This window comes from Panthera tigris, chromosome B3 (genome assembly GCF_018350195.1).
Source record: "Panthera tigris isolate Pti1 chromosome B3, P.tigris_Pti1_mat1.1, whole genome shotgun sequence".
NCBI classification, from domain to species: Eukaryota; Metazoa; Chordata; class Mammalia; order Carnivora; family Felidae; genus Panthera; species Panthera tigris.
In genome coordinates this window covers 62686442-62707753 of record NC_056665.1, presented here as the reverse complement: position 1 = coordinate 62707753, position 21312 = coordinate 62686442, and the positions used below count along the sequence as shown (strand labels likewise).

General features: G+C 40.4%; 2 protein-coding genes across 6 annotated transcripts in view; one reads left to right on the top strand and one right to left on the bottom strand.

The window, feature by feature from the left end:
• The window catches only part of EIF2AK4 (eukaryotic translation initiation factor 2 alpha kinase 4), a 98282-nt gene extending 90090 nt beyond the window's left edge, over positions 1-8192 (top strand). For 3 of the 5 annotated variants that reach the window (XM_042989171.1, XM_007081644.3, XM_042989172.1), the window contains exons 34-39: positions 1276-1334; positions 2252-2349; positions 3539-3607; positions 4146-4190; positions 7032-7150; positions 7654-8192. In XM_042989171.1, the coding sequence (XP_042845105.1) occupies positions 1276-1334; positions 2252-2349; positions 3539-3607; positions 4146-4190; positions 7032-7150; positions 7654-7711 (448 nt within the window). In that variant the 3' untranslated portion in view covers positions 7712-8192. Of the gene's footprint in view, positions 1-1275; positions 1335-2251; positions 2350-3538; positions 3608-4145; positions 4191-7031; positions 7151-7653 lie in introns of those variants that run through there. The other 2 variants (XR_006218674.1, XM_042989173.1) reach the window with 2 other exon arrangements.
• Positions 8193-13556: 5364 nt separating this feature from the next.
• On the bottom strand, positions 13557-16512 carry SRP14 (signal recognition particle 14). The gene is made up of 5 exons (XM_007081647.3): positions 16403-16512; positions 16190-16262; positions 15560-15672; positions 14391-14423; positions 13557-13944 (listed from the first exon to the last, which is right to left on the bottom strand). The coding sequence occupies exons 1-5, from the start codon at positions 16424-16426 to the stop codon at positions 13855-13857; spliced, it is 333 nt and encodes a 110-aa protein (XP_007081709.1). The 5' UTR covers positions 16427-16512; the 3' UTR covers positions 13557-13854.
• Positions 16513-21312: the final 4800 nt, after the last annotated feature.

Below are 21312 nucleotides of genomic sequence, written 5' to 3'. Positions count from 1 at the left end.
GCCCCATATTGGACACAGAGTTTACTTAAAAACAAAATTTTTTTTTAAATGTTGATTCTAGTAAAGCTGAATTTATTGACATGGAAGGATGTCCATAGACAACATATACGATCCTATTTTTCTTAATCAAAATACACAGTCCACATTAGGCTGGAATGGCGTACCAAAATTTTAATTGTAGTTATTTCTGGTTAGTGGGATTACAAGGGATCCTAATTTTCTTAAGGCTTTTTTTTTTTTTTTTTAAATGTGTAACTTTTACATATATGCTCATAATCAGAAATACCTTTTTTGGCTTCTATCAGTGATTCTCAAGTAGGGGACACTTGGCACTGTTTGCAGACATTTCTGGTTGTTAGAACTGGGGGGTGCTGCTAGTATCTAGGAGGGATCAGGGGTGCTGCTGCTTCTACAGTACATGGGACTGACCACCCAGACCGCCAACCAAGAGTTATCTGGCCCCGAATGTCAATAGTGCCAACGGTGAAAAATCCTGGCTTCTATAAGATAAACATTCTTACTCTCTTCTCCTTCCCTCACCCTGCTTGAATAAATTCCCATCTGCACCTAGCTTGAATAAGTTCACCATCACGCTTTCTCTGAAGGCATATAATGTTCTGGAAGTCACCAGATATTAGAATTATGGATTTTAAAAAATAGAGGTTTAGAAAGCATAAAATACTCAACTAATTAATAGTACAGGTGAACATTAAGACACTTAAAAGGCCAGATGGGATTCAGTTTTAGCAGGGAAAGGTTTAAAATCTTTCTTCCATGTGCGTGATTACTTCCAGGTTTTCCCCGAGAGAACTATTATGTCTCTCAAAGGCTATAAACTAATTCAGTCTTTAAAAGAATGTCCATTCACAGCTTTTGAAAGAATCTCCTTGTTTACTCAATGTTCTCCTGTGGGAGATCACCAAGGTTGCTGCCATAATAAAGGTGGGGCATGCCATTGCTAATGTTTCCTTGTATTGTGAGGGGGGCGGAAAGAACGCCCATTATATTTCATTGAAATTAGCTTCTTATGTTGAGCCAGGATTTCAGACATAGCTGAATACATCAAAAGGTTGTCTTTAGGCATTTGTTAATCTGAAATGACATCCTTTATAATTTTTACTTGCTGTTGACCAAACGCAAAATTAAGTTCAAGTTTTGTTATTTTTCTTCCACTAATAACCACCATTTAGTTTTTACACTTAATAGAAAAAATGGCTCACTTTATCTGTGTTTTGCTTTATTGACTGTTTTGTAATTGTTTTTGTTTGTTTTTAGAGAAGCTTCCGATAATCTTGCAGTGCAAAATCTGAAGGGGTCATTTTCTAATGCTTCAGGTATTTACTAATTATGATCTGAACATAATCGTGCTGTGTGTGTGCGTGCGCGTTTGTGGTAAGCACTAATGACTGTGCTGCCTCCTTGCTGCATCAGAAATGTATCTTGAAAGTAACATATACTGTTAAATGTACCAGCTGGAATTTTTCTCTGTGCTTTGAAACCCACATCCTAGAAAAAGATGGGAAGTCTGGTGATTCCTCTGATCCTAATACATCCCTGTCTTACTGTCTTATTTTCACAACTGGTTTAATCTTCTTTTGGCTCGGTTTATTGTACAGATTAAATGTGGGTAATTTTCCTGGAAATCTTCCCCACACAGAAGATTGAAGAATAATATGTTGAAATCCCTTGAGAAAGACACTGTGCATCCATTTTGTTTTCCTGAAAGCCAAGAGGAGCAGTGGTGATAGTTAAATCTTTAGTTTCACCACATCTACCAACCTTACTGAAAAAGCAATGTCCCGAGCATTGTCCACAAGACGACTTATTTGGCTTTTAACAGAACTGGGTCTTTTTGGTTTGTTTCTGCTAGCATTGACTTTCTGCCACTGTCGGTTTTCAAATACTTTCAGGAATTTAGAATTTGAGGGATAGTTAAGTGTGATTTTTTTTTTTTTCCTTAAGGTCACCAGGTTTTGGTGACAAATATAGCCTCCCTGTGCCTTAGTCACCTTCCACCCCACCTCTCCCTTGAGGAGAGAAGCCTGGTAATTTTGACAAAAGCATCAGGGTTCTGGGCTCCTCCAGGTCAAGTGCAGGTAGTTTTAGAGATGGAAAACCAAGCGCAGACAGAACCTAGCCCATAGAATGACACCAGGGCGGCTTCTACGAATATCCCTGCCATCTCCGTGGTGTGTTACAGAAAGTGGGTGGGATCAGTTAAGACCATACATTCTGAAACTCTCTGTTTCAGGTTTGTTTGAAATCCATGGAGCCGCTGTTGTTCCCATTGTGAGTGTGATCGCCCCAGAGAAGCTGTCAGCCAGCACTAGGAGGCGGTATGAAACTCAGGTACACAGTTGCCTCAGCTTTCTCGTGTAAGCTACAAAGGAGGAAGAAAATAGGAAAGGAAGTTAAGAAACAGAGTTTCCTGGAAATATTTTCCTCCTCACGTCCGTAACTTGGTGGCTTCTGAAAATTCATCAACTCAGAGCTATCTCTGGTGTTAGGATTCTGCCCCATTTGCCCTCCAAAGAGGCATCCGTGTATGTTGGGGGCACCTAGAAGCACCTGCTGTCAGTTATTAGATCTAAACAAAGACTTTCTGGTCTATGTCTAATGGCAGAAAGGGTTGGGTTTTGTTCTGAATAACAAAGCACATGAGATCTGTTCCAAGACTTGGGGCAGGTTTCTGTCTGCATACATGTTTTTGCTATCTGCTATATGCCGGATTTGGTGTGAAATACCATGTAAAATTTAAAAGACATATGGCATGGCCCAATCCTCAGAGTTTATAAAACCTTAGAAGCATATGCAGGATACAGTTGGGAGACCAACAGAGGAAAAGTAACAGAATGCTGCATTAGGCACACTGCTACATACAGACACAGGGGCGGGGTGGAGAGCAGTGTCTGCACGGATGATAGACCAAGGCCTCCTGGAGGGAATCCCTGATGGATTTAAATAGGTAGGGGAAAGAAATAAGGGCAATCCTCACACTCATGAGCCCGGTCAGGACACTGGCCTAACTTGGGAAGTGAGTGAGTGTTACAGAACAGTCATTATGTAGAAATGCGTTTAGACAAATATAAAAGATGACCTCATTTTGCTATGCTCTCCTGGCTGTTTCTCAGGATGTTGGATGGTGACGCATTTTCACATCTTTCTGTTGCTTTCAGCCCCCTTGAGTTCCGTGTCCTCACTGCTGTCACCTTCTTTTTCCAAATGTAGCTTAATAATAAAATCCTCCTGCTCCCATGCACAGTTTTAGTGCCCTGAGCTTAATGCTAAACAACTAAGTAGGTGGAGCATTAAATTATCAAAACAGACTATAAAATCTCATTTCCCCTGAGATCAGGATAGACTAAGCACTCATCTTTCCGGGGTGGGTTGAGAACAAGTCCTTAGATAATCTTTGGGAGCCCTTCTAGGCCTTAGTTTGTCACTCGTGATGGATGGTTTCCTACAATAAGAAATAAAATGGCAAGAAAGATGGTTTGGGTTGGCAGCTTCTGAATTCTGACAGGTTTTCTTGTTTTAGGTACAAACCCGACTTCAGACCTCCCTTGCCAACTTACATCAGAAAAGCAGTGAAATTGAAATTCTGGCTGTAAGTCTCTTTCTTTAACATTTTGAGAATTGTCCTGTTTTTAAAGTTGTTTCCTCAGAGGTCAGGCCATTTATGCTCATTGTGCACAGTATTGGGTTCCAGGCCTTTTATCACTGATATGAACCACATGCAATCTAAATCTGTAAAAACTGGGGAGAAAACTGAAGGTTCTGTGTTTGTTTCTCCTGTTTTCTTCCTCTGAAAGATGGGGGGGGGGGGGGGGGGGCAGGGGGAATAAAAACAAAATCACCGTTTTCCTAAAATGTTTCAGACCTTTGCCTCATTAAAAATATACTGAGTGCAGAAAGTAGCAGCAAGCTTCTGGGGTGTAACATGTGAGGACCAGAGATATTTGTTTTCCAGTGCTGACCTCTTACCGTTGCATGGTTCATCTAAGTGTGCTTTATTTTATAGCACAGTCGTGTCCCAGACTCTGCCAACTCTATTCATGTTGCTCCCTCCAAACAACACCATTGTCAGGCAGTATGTGCTGCCTTGGGTTCCTTGACAGATAACCTACATTTTTGTGTATCGACAGGTGGATCTACCCAAAGAAACCATCCTACAGTTTTTATCATTAGAGGTAAGCAAGATGAACTCTTGTGCATTATGGCCTTTAAAATTCCGAAGTTTGGGTGTTAATTTGCCAAAACAAAATTAAAATGGCATTATTTTCTTAGTGATACTGAGTATTTTTTGACAGTTCCAGGAATTCAATAATTGTTCTTTTATGTGACATATATATTACTGAATCAGATTTTGAGAGAATCATACTTTTCTAGTGACTTTCTTTTAAATTTCAGAGAATATTTCAACACCCTGTATTTTTACTGCACACCTCATATTTTTACTGTGTATCAGGCTCGAGCAGGCCTTGCTCTAAGCATGATTAATTTTTAAAAAATTTACATCCAAATTAGCATATAGTGAAACAATGATTTCAGGAGTAGATTCCTTAATGCCCCTTACCCATTTAGCCCATCCCCCCACCCCACAACCCCTCCAGTAACCCTCAGTTTGTTCTCCATATTTATGAGTCTCTTCTGTTTTGGCCCCCTCCTTATTTCCCTTCCCTTATGTTCATCGGTTTTGTCTCTTAAAGTCCTCATATGTGTGAAGTCATATGATTTTTGTCTTTCTCTAATTTCACTTAGCATAATACCTTCTAGTTCCCTCCACATAGTTGCAAATGGCAAGATTTCATTCTTTTTTATTGCTGAGTAATACTCCATTGTGTGTGTGTGTGTGTATGCACATACCACGTCTTCTTTATCCATTCATCCATCGATGGACATTTGGGCTCTTTCCATACTTGGGCTACTGTCAGTAGTGCTGCTATAAACATGGGGATGCATGTGTCCCTTTGAAACAGCACACCTGTATCCCATGAATAAATGCCTAGTAGTGCAATTGCTGGGTCATAGGATAGTTCTATTTTTAGTTTTTTGAGGAACCTCCATACTGTTTTCCAGAGTGGGTACACCAGCTTGCATTCCCAAGCATTTTTCAAATATTAACTCCTTTAATCATAACAAACTCGAGATAGGTACTGTTAACCCCTTATATAAATAAAAAGCAGCATTTTACATTTTATGGTGAATGGAAGAAGAGATACTAAGTATCTTTAAAAAAAATTTTTTTTTTTTGAGAGAGAGCACACAAGCAGGGGAGAGGGGCAGAGGGAGAGAGAATCTTAAGCAGGTTTCCACGCTTAGCATGGAGCCCACCCTGGGGCTCAATCCCACGATTCTGGGCTCATGACCTGAGCCAAAATCAAGAGTCAGACCCTCAACCGATTGAACCACCCAGGTGCCCAGAAATATAAAATACCTTACTCGAGGTCAACCTACTAGTAATTAGCAGAGACAAAATTTGAACCTAGACAGACTAGTAAAATCTATACTCTTAACCTCCATACAATGCTGTCTCAGACCTTCATTACAACTAGGGAAGCTTATTTGTAGAACTAGAACTATGTATTTTTATAAAAATTAAGTCAAGAATTAAGTGTGTGTAAGTTTTTATAGGTAGCACTAAAAACAAGCAATCTGATTTAAAAATGGACATAGGACCCAAATAGACATTTTCCCAAAGACATACAGATGGCCAACAGACACATGGAAAGATGCTCAACATCACCCATCATCAGGGAAATGCAAATCAAAACTACAATAAGATAGCTAAATGGAATAAACCAGAGAAAGACAAATCTCATGATTTCATTCATATGTTGAATTTAAGAAACAAAGCAAATAAGGAAAAAAAAAAAAAAAGACTAAGGAACACTCTCTAGTTAAGAGAACTGATGGTTACCAGACAAGGGGTGGATAGGTACAATCGGTGAAGGGGATAGAGTACACTTACCATGATGAGCATGGAATATGTATAGAAACGTTAAATCACTATATTATACACCTGAAACTAATACTGTATGTTAACCATACTGGAATTAAAAAAGTAAAAAACACCTTTATTTATTTTTGAGAGAGAGAGCACGATCAGGGACAGGGCAGGGAGAGAATCCTAAGCAGGCTGTGCACTGCCAACTCGAAGCCTGATGCGGGCTTGATTTCACAGTGAGATCATGACCTGAGCCAAAATCAAGAGTCAGATGCTCAATGGACTGAGCCACCCAGGTACCCCCAAAAAAGTTTTTTTTACAAGTAGCCTTTAATATCAAATAGCCTAAAACTTCTAAAAAGTTGAATAAGCATTTCTTCAAATGTATATTATTTTGAGAGAGCACGAGTGGGGGAGGGGCAGAAAGAGGGAGTCACAGAACCTGAAGCAGGCTTCAGGCGCTGAGCTGTCAGCACAGACCCCGACATCGGGCTCAAACCCATGAACAGTGCGATCATGACCTGAGGTGAAGCTGGAGGCTTAACTGACTAAGCCACCCAGGTGCCCCTGAATAAGCATTCTTAAGGTAACAAACTTCAATCATAGCTGCAGGTGATTTTTTTTAACATCCTATCAAAGAATACTTTTTTGTCAACTCTGTGTTTAGTCACAGATTAAATTAGATGAAAAAAAATGAACTTTGCCCCCAAAGTAACATTTGATACATTTTTCTCTTGTCATCTTGTAAATAAGCATATACCACTGTGCTGGCAGTTACTGCTTTATGCTCCACTCAAATGGATGCACACAGAGGTGTTATTTGCATTTTACACAAAATAAATCAGTAATAACTGGTCTAAAGTCACGTAGCACACTACGGCATTGCTCAGCAGGATCTAAAAAGGAGTCTTGTACAGAAAAATCGGTGCTTCAAAGGAAAAACCCCAACAATCTCCCACCAGTTTTATCTGTAAGTGATTTTTTGCAGTACACTTAAATGGCATTGGCATTTCATTAGTGACCCAGAAAAAGCCAGTGAATAAACACTAGGACCTGTCATTAAGTCTTATCTATTTTTTCCTAGTGGGATGCTGATGAACAGGCATTTAATACAACTGTGAAGCAGCTGCTGTCCCGCCTGCCAAAGCAAAGATACCTCAAATTAGTCTGCGATGAAATTTATAACATCAAAGTAGAAAAAAAGTAAGTTACCACTTAGGTATTGCAGGTTTCAGTGTGGGTGAAAACTCAAGGAGGGATTTCGAAATGGCATATTTTATTGTCTTGTCGAGTTGTGATGGCTGATAAGCGATTATGTTGGAATGGCACCTGATAACCAGTAAGGCTTGCTCAGGACTATGAATCAGTCATGATTTGTCAATAACAAAACCCAGCAGTCCCAGGGGTAGCAATCCCACTTCGAATCTACATCACCCAGGTAACTCCTACGAATGTCTAAATGAAAGGGAAATGCTGTGACTGCTGTGCTGTAGATGTCCTCATGTCAGAATGCCAGTCATTCGTTACCAGCTGCTTAAAAGGCATGGTGTCCCCCTTATGTAGGATCCTATACTACAGACCCTTGCCCATCACCACTTCTGTAAAACTTAGTTTTTTCAATGACTAGCCTTACACTAAGCATTCTAAATTTGTTATTAACTTTGTTCTTCACCCATTATATTGATCCTACCTTTTCTCTTTTGCAGGGTATCTGTGTTATTCCTGTATAGCTACAGAGATGACTACTACAGAATTTTATTTTAATCCTAAAGAATGGTCATTATCTTGTTGAAAGACAGGAGCTTATACTATGAAATGTTGTACATTCACTGTAATTTAAACTTTACATTCTAAGAAGGTGTCCCACAAAGTTGAGCTTTGTAAGTTTTTCATGTGTAATATATAAATTTATCTTTTTGAATATAATAAATGCTTTCATATATCTGCTGCTTTTAAATTGCAAATCCATTAACACTGAAGGTTTTGTGGAGCTAGAACACAAGAAAACAGCCACTTTTTTTCTTAATCCTAATGACTAAGCACATGACTATGCCCAAACCACCCCAAAAAGGTCCACACCAAGAAACGTAGTAATTAAAACAGCCAAAAAGTAATGTACAAGAGAAAATAGTTACATACAAGGGAAACCCTGTAAGGCTACTGGCTAATTTTTCACCAAAAGCTTTGCAGGCCAGAGGGAGGGACATGATATATTCAAAGTGCTGAAAGAAAACCTGCAGCCACAAATACTCTATCCAGCAAGGCTATCCTTCAGAATAGAAGGAGAGAGAGAGTTTCTCAAACAAAAGCTAAAGGAATTCATGACCACTAAACCAGCCCTACAAGATGTGTTAAAGGGGACTCAGTGGAAAGGAAAGACCATATAGACAGAAGAAAAGTAGAAAGCACAAAAGCATAAAATTAAGTTTATCTATAAAAATTAGTAAAGGGATTCACAAAATAAAAGGTGTAAAGTATATCCCAAATACCTAGAATGTGGGGAGAGGAGTAAACAATGGGTTCAAACTTAAGTGAACAACAACTTAATATAGATTGCTATATGCACAAGAAATGAGATACTAACTACTAACCTAATGGTAACCACAAATCAAAAACCAGTAATAGGCAAAAAGTAGAAAAAAGAATATGTCTAAGGAAAGCCAGCAAACCGTGAGAGGAGATTAAGAAAGAAAGTACAAAATGAACCATAAAACAAGTGACAAAATAGCAGTAAGTACATACCTATCAATAATTACTTTGTAAATGGACTACAGGCTCCAATCAAAAGACACAGGGTGTTGGGGCACCTGGGTGGCTCATTCAATTAAGTGTCCAACTCTTGATCTTGGCTCAGGTTACGATCTCATGGTCTGTGAGATGGAGCTCTTCCACTGGGCTCTGTACCGAGCAAGGAGCCTGCTTGGGATTCTCTCCCCCTCTCTCTGTAACTCCCCTACACCTCAAGTGTGCACACACTATCTCTCAAATAAACTTGAAAAGGGGCCCCTGGGTGGCTTAGTCAGTTAAGTGTCTGACTTCAGCTTAGGTCATGATCTCATGGTTCCTGAATTCGAGCAGTACATCAGGCTGTCAGTTCAGGGCCTGCTTCAGATCCTCTGTCCCTCCCCTGCTTGTGCATGTGCTCTCTCTCTCAAAACTAAACGTTAAAAAAAAAAATTTAAGTTAAAAAAGACATGGGGTGACAGAATGGATAAAAAGGCAAGGCCCATCTATATGCTGCCTACAAGACAGTTCTGTCTTAAAGGCACCTCCAGATAAAAGTGAAGGGATGGAAAAGCACTTATGCAAATGGAAATAGAAAGCTGGGGTCGCAATCCTCATGTTGGACAAAACAGACTTTAAAACAAAGACTGTAATGAGACAAAAACACCACATAATAATAAAGGGGACAATCCAACAAGATGTCACCATTGTAAATATTTATGCACCCAACATGATAGCACCCAAATACATAAAAAGCAGGTAATAACAAAGGAAGTAATCGATAGTAATACAATAATAATAGGGTACTTTAACACCCCACTTACATCAACGGGTAGATAAGACAAAATCAGCAAGGAAACTGGTTTTGAATGATACACTGGGTAAGATGGATCTAACATATATTCATAACATTCCATCCTAGAGCAGCAAAATAAACATTCTGTTCAAGTACACATGGAACACTCTCCAGAACAGATCACATATTAGGCCACAAACAAGCCTCAAGAAACAAATTATACCATGTATCTTTTTCCAACCACAGTGCTAAGAAACTAGAACTCAATCAACCACAAGAAAAAGTCTGGAAAGAGCATAAAACACAGGGAAGTTAAATAACATGCTACTAAACAATGAATGGCTCAACCAAGAAATCAAAGATACACAGAGACAAATCAAAGTGAAAATACAATGGTCCAAAATCTTTGGTGTGGGCAAAAGCTGTTCTAAGAGGTAAGTTTATACCAATACAGGTCTACATCAAGAAAAATCTCAACCTAACCTTACACCTAAAGAAACTAGGGGAAAAAGGAAAACCCAAAACCAGTAGAAGGAAGGAGATAATAAAGATTAGAGCAAACATAAACCAAATAGAAACTAACACGATAGAAAAGATCAATGAAACTAGGAGCTGGTTCTCTGAAAAGATAACAAAATTGATAGCATTTAGCCAGACTCATCAAAGAAAGACTCCAATCAAAAAAAAGAGGAGAAATAACAGCTGACACCACAGAAATAAAAAAGGATTATAATATGAAAACTACATGCCAACAAATTAAGACAACCTAAAAGAAATGGGTACATTTCTAGAAACACATAACCTCCCAAAACTGAATCAGGAATAAAGAATTTGAACAGACCAATTACCAGCAATGAAATTGAATCAGTAATCAAAAAACTCTCAAGAGGATTTCACAGGTAAATTCTACCAAACATTTAAAGAAGGGTTAATACCAATTCTTCTCAGACTATTGCAAAAAATAAATGAGGGAGGTACGCTTTCAAATTCATTCTATGAGGCCAACATTACTCTGATACCAAAACCAAATAAAGACATTACAAAAAGAACTACAGGCCAGTATCTCTGTAAAATCTGTGAAAACACAAGATGTAAAAATCCTCAACAAGATACTAGCAAACTGAATCTAACAATACATTTAAAACCAACATTCACCACAATTAAGTGGGATTTGTTCCTGGGATGCAGGAGTGGCCCGGCATTCACAAATTAATCAATGATCAAATGATACATCAAGAGAATGGATAAAAACCATATCATTTCAATAGATGCAGAAAATGTATTTGACAAAGTACAACATCCACTCATGATAAAAATCCTCAACAGACTAGGCTTAGAGGGAACATATCTCGACATAATAAGAATCATACCTGAAAAACCCACAGCAAACATCATTCTCAATAGTGAAAAAGTGAGATCTCCTCTGAGATCAGGAAAAAGAAAAGCTCTCACCACTTTTAGTCAACTTTGTACTGGAAGTCCTAGTCACAGCAACCAGGTAAAAAAGAAATAAAAAGCATCCAAACTGGTAAGAAGTAAGTACAACTTTATTCACTACTTGCAGATGTCATTACTACATATAGAAAACCCTAAAGGCCCCACCAAAAAACTACTAGAACTGATTAATGAGTTCAGTAAGGTCACAAGATACAAAATCAATATACAGAAATCCACTGCATTTCTATACACTAACAATGAAGTAGCAGAAAAGAGAAGCTAAGAAAACAATCCCATTTACAACTCCATCAACAACAAAATACTTATGAATAAACTTAACCAAGGAGATGAAAGAACTGTACTCTGAAAACTATAAAACACTGATGAAAGCAATTGAAGACGACACAAATGAAAAGACATTCCATGCCTATGGATTGGAAGAACAAAGATGTCCACACTACCCAAAGCAATCTACAGATTCAATGCCATCTCTATCAAAATACCAACAGCATTTTCCACAGAACTGGAACAATCCTAAAATTGTATAGAACCACAAAAGACCCCATAATAGCCAAAGCAACTGTGAAAAATAAAAAAGTGGACATATCACAATCCCAGATCTCAAGATACACTTACAAAGGTGTAGTAATCATAACAGTACAGTGCAGATACAAAAATAGAGATCAATGGAATAAAATAGTCCAGAAATAAAACCATGCTTAATGCTTAGTCAATTTTTGACAAAGGAAGCAAGAATATGCAATGGGAAAAAGTGTCTTCAACAAATGGTGTTGAGAAAAGTAGACCACTCTCTTACATCCTACACAAAAATAAATTCAAAATGTATTAAAGACCTTAATTATGACACCTCAAACCATAAAAGTCCTAGATGAGACCACAACTAGTCATTTCTCTGGCATCGGCTGTAGCAACATTTTTCTAGATATGTCCCCCGAGGCAAGGGAAACAAAAGCAAAAATAAACTATTGAGACTACATCAAAATAAAAAGCTTCTGCATAGGTAAAAAAAAATAACAAAACTAGAGGCACCTGGGTGGTTCAGTCAGTTAAGCATCCAACTTCGGTTCAGGTCATGATCTTGTGGTTTGTGAGTTCCAGCCTTGCATGGGGCTCTGTGCTGACAGCTCGGAGCCTGGAGCCTTCTTCGGATTCTGTGTCTCCGTCTCTCTCTTCCTTTCCCCTACCCGCCTGGCCCCCACTCGCACTCTGTCTCTCCCTCCCTCAAAATAAATAAACATTAAAAAAAATTTTTTTTTAATTAACAAAACTAAGACAATCTACCAAACAGGATATTTGTAAATGACATATCCAATAAAGGGTTAGTATCCAAAATACATAAAGAACTTATATAACTCAACACCAAAACAAGGGCCCAATTAAAAATGGGCATAAGACATGAACAGACATTTCTCTAAAGAAGACATACAGATGGTCAACAGACGCATAAAAAATGCTCAACATCCCTCATCATCAAAGAAATGCAAATGAAAATCACAATGAGATATACCACTTCCCACCTGTCAGAATGGCTAAAATCAGAAACACAAGAAACAAGTGTTGGCAAGGATGTGGAGTAAAAGGAACCCTCCTGCACTGTTGGTGGGAAGGCAAACTGGTACAGCCACTGTGGAAACCAGTATGGAGGTTACTCAAAAAACTAAAAAATAGAACTACCATATGATTCAGTAATTCCACTACTATTTACCCAAAGAACACAAAACACCAATTCAAAAAGATACATGCACCCCTAGGTTTACTGAAGCATTACTTAAAATAGCCAAATTATGGAAGTAGCCCAAGTGTCCGATGGATAGATGAATGGATAAAGCAGAGGTAGATACATACACAGTGGAGTATTAGTTACAAAAAAGAGTGAAATCTTGCCATTTGCAACAACATGGTTGGATCTAGAGAATATAATGCTAAGGGAAATCAGAGAAAGACCTATACCATATGATTTCAGGTGCAGAATTTAAGAAACACCACAAGCAAAAAAAAGGGACAAACCAAAAAACAGACTCTTAACTACAGAGAACAAACTGATAGGGGCAAGTTGGGGTCAGGGGAGGGGTGAAACAGGTGAAGGGGATTAAGACTTCACTTATCCTGATGAGCACTAAGTCATGTACAGAATTGCTGAATCACTATACTGTACACCTGAAACAACTGTAACACTTAACTATTCTAGAATTTTTACACAATTTTTCCTTTGGATGTAGGTAAACATTAAGAAATCTGATAAAGAGAGGTTGTCCAATAACCCATCATGCAACTTGCTCTCTTGAAAAAATTAAATATTCTTTTTCCCCTCCCCAGAAAATGTCCAAACCAAAGGGCTTCCAGAAATCCGATACCATTTTTAACTTGGAATCGTTATTCCTGCTATTCTGTAACATGTTTATCTTTAAGGCAATTAAGCAAAGTCTCATTTGGCTATGAGAACCCATTCAAATTTGCCAAAGGAACCATGATGTTAAATTACACGGCCCGTTGGGAAGACTACCCATGAGATAGCACAACTTTTTATAAAACTGTCAGGTTTTAATTCCAATAACCTAGAACACAGGTGAGTAATCATTGCCACAGACTATTAATAGGGGGTGGGAAAAGTAATAAATAAGATATGGTCAGTGCGGATAAACAGAAGTTTAATGATCCATTGTTCTTCACATAGAGAGCTACAGAGACTTTATGACCCGGGGACATACAAGCATGCAACACGGACCAATTAGCCAATGCTAAAATACACTTGGCTTCTTACAACTACCCTGTAAACACTGCAGCCCTTCTTCCACCCAAAATGACCCTAATCTCCCAGGAAAAGTTACTACAGGGGAACCAGAAACCTAGCTCTGCGGCCCAAAGTAAAAACCAAAGGAAAACTAGTAGTTCGGCGGTTAGTTGGTGAAAGCAGGAAACCTGGTGCCCTTCACTGTGCTGCTTTGCTCTTCTTACTCTTGCTCTTTTTGTCCCTCTTCTTCAGCCCATCCATGTTAGCTCTCAGTAGGTTGGAGTAAGCCTAAAAGACACACAGCGCCCACTTAGTGGGAAGAGTTGCAAATTGGTGGAGCAGCTGCCTCATTTCCATAATGAATTCAGGGTAGTCAGTATCAGAAAGCCTACCTACTTGATAAAGCACCGACGACCACGGGACACGTGTATACTACGGAAAAATGGTGTGAGAGGAAAACACTCTCTCACGTGACAGCAGCTTCTGACATTTTTTAAGCCAAAAGGGAAAATTGCAGGCAACTTCTTGTTTAACTATACTACAGAGAACAAATCTGAAGCGGAAAGCAACATCTACCTTAAAAAACTAAAATGGAAGACAACATCGGTGTTGAAAGTAAAATTCAGAGCCTGGCGGTTTCACTCAACCTACTGACAAAACATTCTTAACCCACTGTTCAATTTGTGCTCACCCTTGCCCTGAGAAAGGGCATATAGGGTACACCAGAAACTCACCATCTGGAACTTGTTCACTTCTTTGGAGCTCACCTAGAAAGGGGAAGGGGGGAAAAAAAAAAAAAAGGTCCACCCTTATTACTCATGTAAGAATCCTCTGTCTCACCCTAGGCAACAACTCTTGAAAACAACATAACATCTTAAAACAAAACCTCTTGAAAACAACGTAACATCGTAATCTCGAAAAAATCTCTTTCCAATTTTAGGGGTCATAATACACCAATGGCTGTTTTCCTACTCTACTCTGCCAGAGGAAGAAGCAAAGCAGCTCTGTACTTTTTTCCACCTGAGAATTGTACCAAGATGAGAAAGAGGTAGAAGGGGGCTCCTAAGGAAGCTATGCTCCTCCCTCTGAAGTTTCTTACACACGTGGCACCGACTTTCTCCCTGGATTCTAGAGATGTCAGAGAACTTTGTTTTAATCTTTTGTGAAAATTACATTTAAACTACTTCCTCCCCACCTTATGTTAAACCTACTTCCATTAATTCAGGCCTATTTAAACAAAATACAAGCCAACACAAGAGAAATTCTACTTCTGAAGATTCCTAAAGTTTTCGCGTTTCATGATACCCGAGTTTATTTTTTAAATCCACAAGTTTGCATTACTATAAAAGTCCTCTCAAGATAACTGACAAAGGGAAACTTATCAACCAGTTATGGTCTACATTCTCCTAAGGACCCTATACTGATGTAACTAAAGGGCACTGTGGTTCTGCCCCAGCAAAGGAAAGAAGTAATTCATTCAGAATCCAGGAAGTCTTGTTGCTACATATTTGCTATGTCAACCACAAACACAAGGGAATAATCAGCTTACAAGTAAAATCATCTGGTACCAAGAAACTGTTCATTGAAGGCCCAACACGGTAAGGGAATTAGGCATCAAATATTTATGCCAATTCCTCCTTACAATGCCACTATGAGTAAGGACCGATCTGCTAATTTTATTTCCACAAAAACTTCAGTAGAATAAGCGTTTGACTTTTTCAATTTAATTTTGCTCTTGAATTTCCTACTACTAAGATATTAAAAGAAGGCCCCGATCCCAAAACAGCGGGAGAGCTAAACCCTTACAAACCTTAAAAACAAAAACCTGCTTCAGCTATGCCCCATCCTCAGTGAGGTTCAAGTCTTCTAACTCCAAAATTGTAGTATCACGAATCCAACTCACCACGGTGCTGATCTTCTTTTTCCCATCAGTAGCTCTTAACAGACACTTGTTGTCGGAGGGCTCAAAGCCCTCCACAGAACCTTTTCTTGGAATGGGTTTCGTTCGACCGTCATCTGCATGAAAAATACATCCTGATGAACACAGCCACAGACGTTAACAGGCAGACAAAAAGTGAGTATGGAAGGCATAGGAAGACGATATGTAATTCACCTCCACTGCTCTAGTTCTGATAACTACATCATCCGCTATCACCAACAGCTTGGCCAAACCTTGGGAAACTACTTGCTACTCCCACGACGGGAACATAGTAACAGAAAAGCAGCTTAAATCTCACTAACGGCGGGGATTGGAATCCTTGACCAAAAAAAAAGCTCTATTTGGGGCACACTGTAACCAGAACCAGTTTGGGTGGCTAAGTGCCGGGGGTCGCACGCACCACAATCCCTAATGCTCCCGTCCCCCAGCCCTGAAAGTGCACACTACAGGAAAAGGAAGGTAGGGGACGGAGGGGATGCGCGGCAGACGGACTCCGCCCTCGGCTCCGGAAACTGGGAACACCTGGCACCCCCGCCGGGGCATCACTCGGCTTCCCAGCTTCTTTCTGGCCCTGCCGCGTGGACAGCTGCTTACACTTCTTCAAGGTGATGAACACGCTGCCCGACAACCGGCACTTCTGGAAGAGTCTGGTCAGCTCCGTCAGGAACTGGAACATAAGCCAGGCCCCGTTAAGCAGTCCCAAATCCTCTCCCCGTCAAGTCCTAGTCCCTCCCGCAGCAGGAGACAGAGGCCCCGAGCTAAGCCCCAAACTACATCCATCCCTCGGCCAGACAGCTGTGGCTTTACCTGCTCGCTCTCCAGCAACACCATCCCGGCGCCGCTAGCTCCCCTGCGTCAGCATAAGACCCAAGGAACTGGAGCCGGAAGTTTCACCCAGGCTGGGCGGGACTTCCGCTACTAGGTTTCAACTCTCTTCCACCAATCCCTGCCTCTGTCCTCGCCCCTCCCTCCGCCCGCGCCTGCGCTCTGGGACGCCCCGTCCTTCCCAGGAGAGGAACCACCCACGGGGCCCTGGAGCAGTCGGGGTTTTCAGAGACGGGGCGTTCTCGGTCCGGTCGTGGTGTGGATGTGAGGGAGTGTGGAAGAGGGATTTGATGGAAACGCGTAGTTTTGTATATTCAGTGTATGTTGAGCAAATTACATGACAGTTCAGTGCTTCAGTTCCCTCAGCCTGTAATAATGGTATCCAATTCACAGCATGGTTGTGAAGAGTAAATGACTTTATTGGAATTTACCTGAAATAGTGCCTGACACCCAGAAAGTGCCCGATAAGCATTAGCTGTTTTTTTATTGTTGTTTCCATTATCATTGTCATCATTATAATAAATTCCCACGGTGGTCCTCTGAACTCTCCCTCTACTCTGACCCCGCTGGGTGGCCCTAAAGGCTGACCCCAACTCTAGCATGAGGGACTGGAGCCCAGTCTTGGTTTTACCTCTGGATTCAGTCAGAAGACCTGCATATCAGGCCCCAGTTCTGCCAGGAGCCAATTTGAACCCTAGGCCCTCTGTGAAGTCAAGCATTTAATCATGCAAGGGGGTTTTACTGAGGGCCTCCTGCCTGTGTCAAACACTGCTGTAGGGGATGGGGATTCAGCAAGATAAACTAAGTTCCTGGTTTCCTGGAACTTGGGTTCAAAGAATAGGCAGGAAATAAGTAAGAATAGCTTCAGATGCTGAGTGCTGTAAAGACAACTCACTAGGGTGATACAAATGAGAGTGAGGGAAATCTCTTAGAGGAGAACTTTGACCTAAAAGCTAAAGGGAGCAGCCATTCAAAGATCTGGGGACAGAGTGTTTCAGATACAGGGAATGGCTAGAACAGAAGCCCCAACAGGGGAGCAAATTGCTCTATATGCACAAGGAGGAGTGAACGAATATGGAGAGGTTGGAGAGATTGCAGGTGACCAGCTCACATAGGGCCTATGGCCGTGTAATTTTGGATTTTGTTGCAAGCACAAAGAGAAGCTTCTTGGTTTAAAAAAAAAAATGTTAATGTTTATTCATTTTTGAGAGAGAGACACAGTACAAGTGGGACAGAGGCAGAGAGAGAGGGAGACACAGAACCCAAAGCAGGCTTCAGGCTCCCCAGGCACTGCTTTAAAAACTTTTTTTTTAAGTTTATATATTTTGAGAGAGAGAGCAGGGGAGGAACAGAGAGAGGGAGAGAGAGAGAGGATCCCAAGCAGACTCTGTACTGGCAGCGTAGAGCCCGACATGGGGCTTGAACTCATGAACTGTGAGATCATGATCTGAGATGAAATCAAGAGTCAGATGCTTAACTGAGCCACCCAGGAGCCCCAAGAGAAGCTTCTTGTTAAGGAAGTTTTAAAGAGGACAGTGACAACTTAATTTACATTTTAAAAGATTCCCACCCCACCCCCTATCTGTGGTGTGGAGAATGCACTGTGGAAGGACAAGGCAGGAAATGGGGAGACCAATTAGAGGGTTGTATTAGCTTCCTATTGCTGCTGTAACAAATCACCACAAACTTAAACACCTAAAACAACACGATTTTGCTCTTTTATAGGTCTAGAGGTCAGGAATCTAAAATTAATGAGTCTGCAAGGTTGCGTTGCATCTGGAAGCTTCAGGGTAAAATCTGTTTCATTGTCCTACCAGAAGTCACCTTCATTTCTTGGCTTGTGGCCCCTTCCTTGCTTCATTACAACCTCTTACTTCCAGTACATCTCCTGATACTTACTCTGATCCTACTGCCTCTCCCTCTTATAGGGACCTTGTGATTACATTGGGCCTTTCTAATAATCTCCCCATCTCAAGATCCTTAATTTAATCACATCCATAAAGTCCTTTAAACATGTAAGGTGACATATTCACAGGTTCCCAGTATTGGGTCATAGACATCTTTGCTGAGTAGAAGTGGCTACCACAGAGGTTACTGCAGAAGTGCAGGTATTAGTACGTTTGCAATCAGATGAGGATATACTTTGAAGGTAGAGTCAACAGGATTCAGGCTCAATTAGATGTGAACATTGCAAGGAAAAAGAAATCAAGAATGAATCAAAGGTTTTTGACTGGAGCAACTGGATGGATGGTGGTGTCATTTACTAAGTAAGGTAGGAAAGACCAGGGAAGTAAAAAGTTTTGTAAGAAGATTAAGAGTTTTGTCTTGGTCATGTAATAACTGAGATTACATGTCCTTTTAGGGTTCCCAGACCCAATTCCAGTGCCAGCGGGGCAGTGGGGGGTTCCCACACACACAACACCAAGCAATTCTGACACTATCTACCCAAAGATAGGATCAGAATCCACAGGTTAAGGGTTCAGTCCTGTAAGACTGTACCCTGACCTCCCACTTCAAATGCTAGTCGCTAGCCCAAAGGATTCCAACAACCTCCACCTTAGATTCAATAAATTTGCTAGAGCAGCTCACAAAACTGAAGGAAACACTTAAATTTCTCAGTTTATTAAAGGATATGATAAATGTTAATAACAAGACACCCGTTTCACCTTTAGGACTCTGAGGTGTTTTCAGGAACCGTGGATGAAGACCAAATATATCTGAGAAATATATTCTGGTCACCTGAATGACCAAATATATATTTCTTACAAATCATTACATCATGCATGTCCAAGTGGAACCATCAAATAAGCAGCTGAATATACATATTTAGAGCCCAGCAGGGAGGTAAAAGTTATACATAAAAATTAGGGAGTCATCATCATATGTCATGAGACTAGAACAGATGAGAATAGTCTGGTGAATATCCCTCCTATTGGGCTGCCAGCACAGGACCACTCTGTGATGACCACCACTATGAATAGCCTTTAAAAAGCCCTGGGTCTGGGTATCACTAGTTCAGAAGTCAGAGTCCTAGTTGGGATCCCCAGTTTGGCCAACCATAGGTCTAAGCTTGAGCCTAAGTCCTGGGGACAGGTGAGAGAGTGACCCTTTTATTTTACTTGCTTTTCACCAAGACCCACATAATGAGAGATTACAAATAGATTCAGATCCTAGCGAACCAAAAGCCAGCTTCGGTCTGCTACACAGAATCAATAGCCTAGGGTGAGAAGTGGGCAAAGGGTGCTGGACATTTGAAAGAAAGTGTGAAATCATCAGAGAGTGAACATATTTGAGATGTGTTGTCAGATTGCCAGGGAATGTAAGGGCCCACTTGATATTTGTGTCATCAGTTTATATGGAACCAGGTACAGTGCTGTGTTGATCTATGGGTTGGCCTAAATGGTGACCAATGTACTCTGAAATTCTATCGTTCATTGAACATTGAGCAATGTTCTTTCGAGCCATGAGGTTGGTCCTGGGGGCACCTAGGTGAAGGAAATGGCCCTGCCCTCAAGGAACACTGAAGGCCATTATTCATCTGGGGCCTCATCTTCCCATGGGCTCAGTCACACCTCAGTTCCAGTAAAGAGTCAACAGTCCTGCCAGCCATCCAGCATGACATCGCAAGCCTGTCTCATGACAGAACAAACCACTCCAGTAAGAGAAATACCCAAGTCTTCCAGTTTTAGCATCACACTTGGCCCAGTACAATTCAGCTACTGAAAGGGTGTCCTTTGGACTCTATTTTTCTGTGGGAAGTGACTAAGAGCACCTGTTCTGAAGTCCAGTGGATCTGGGTTCAGATCCTACCTCTGCTACCTATTAAATACGTGACCTCAGGCAACCTCTCAAGGTTCCAAATCTCTTCATCAACAAAATGACAATAATACTCATAGATGTTATAAAGATTTTATAAAATACTAAATTTAAGAGCCTTAGGCTTGCTCATATAGGGCAAATATGAATACTTAAATTTAACTTAAATAAAATTAAATAAAAGAAAAATTCAGTTCTTTAATCTCACTAACCATATTTCAAGGATTCAATAGCCACATGCGGCTTGGAGAGTGCAGATATAGAGCATTTCTATTATGATAGATTCTATTGGATAGCACTACAGAATATGTCAATAACATTGATGCTAGCAGTAATGAATGCTCAATAATGGTAGTAAACAACAGTGTTACTGTTTTTACAGCCACATTCCATCATTTGGATACCACCATCTTGATTTCTGCCATTATCCTAATATCACCTGTATTGTTGGCTAATGTTTTTCTTTAAGTTGACTCATTTTATGAGCAAGTGTATGTAATACACCTATATTCATAGGTGGGAAACCAGTATCATTAAATAATGAAAGGCAGCACAAAAATAACTCCTATGAAACAAAATAACATCTGTTATTAAAATATAAAAAAACAAAACAAAACAACAATACATAAAAATAAAAATAATAAAAGCAATAATAAAGTGAATTGCTTTGTAAAAATATATATCTGAAAACAAATTCCTCAATGAGAGAAACAAATGGAACTGTTTATGGTCAGTCAGGAATGCAGTCAGCCCAGTGAACAATGAAATTAAGAGACTATGTCAACAAGACATGGTTAAATTTTAATGTTTTCAAGCACCCCAAATCCTACCTTGCCATTAAGTCGGTGGCTTTTGGCCCTTGGAAGCTGGGTCACTGTCTCCGAGTCACGCAGCCAGACACCTTCCTGCTCCTTCTCCTTCACCCCAGGAGCACTGGGAAATAAAAATGGCTCCCAAATCCCCTCCCACATCCTGAAGCCTTCAGCAAAGGTCCAAGCAGCACTAGAACACCAGCATCTACTTGACCAGCCTTAGCTGCTACGGAAAACCTGGGAGAGAAAAATCCCCCATGCTTC

Bases quoted from the DNA above. Each gene is read 5' to 3' on its own strand.
- SRP14 (XM_007081647.3), bottom strand. From the start codon at position 16,426: ATGGTGTTGCTGGAGAGCGAGCAG. The intron at 16,263-16,402 runs GTAAAGCCACAG...CTTATGTTCCAG, and splicing joins TGTTGCTGGAGAGCGAGCAG to TTCCTGACGGAGCTGACCAG. The intron at 13,945-14,390 runs GTGAGTTTCTGG...TGTGTCTTTTAG, and splicing joins AAGTGAACAAGTTCCAGATG to GCTTACTCCAACCTACTGAG.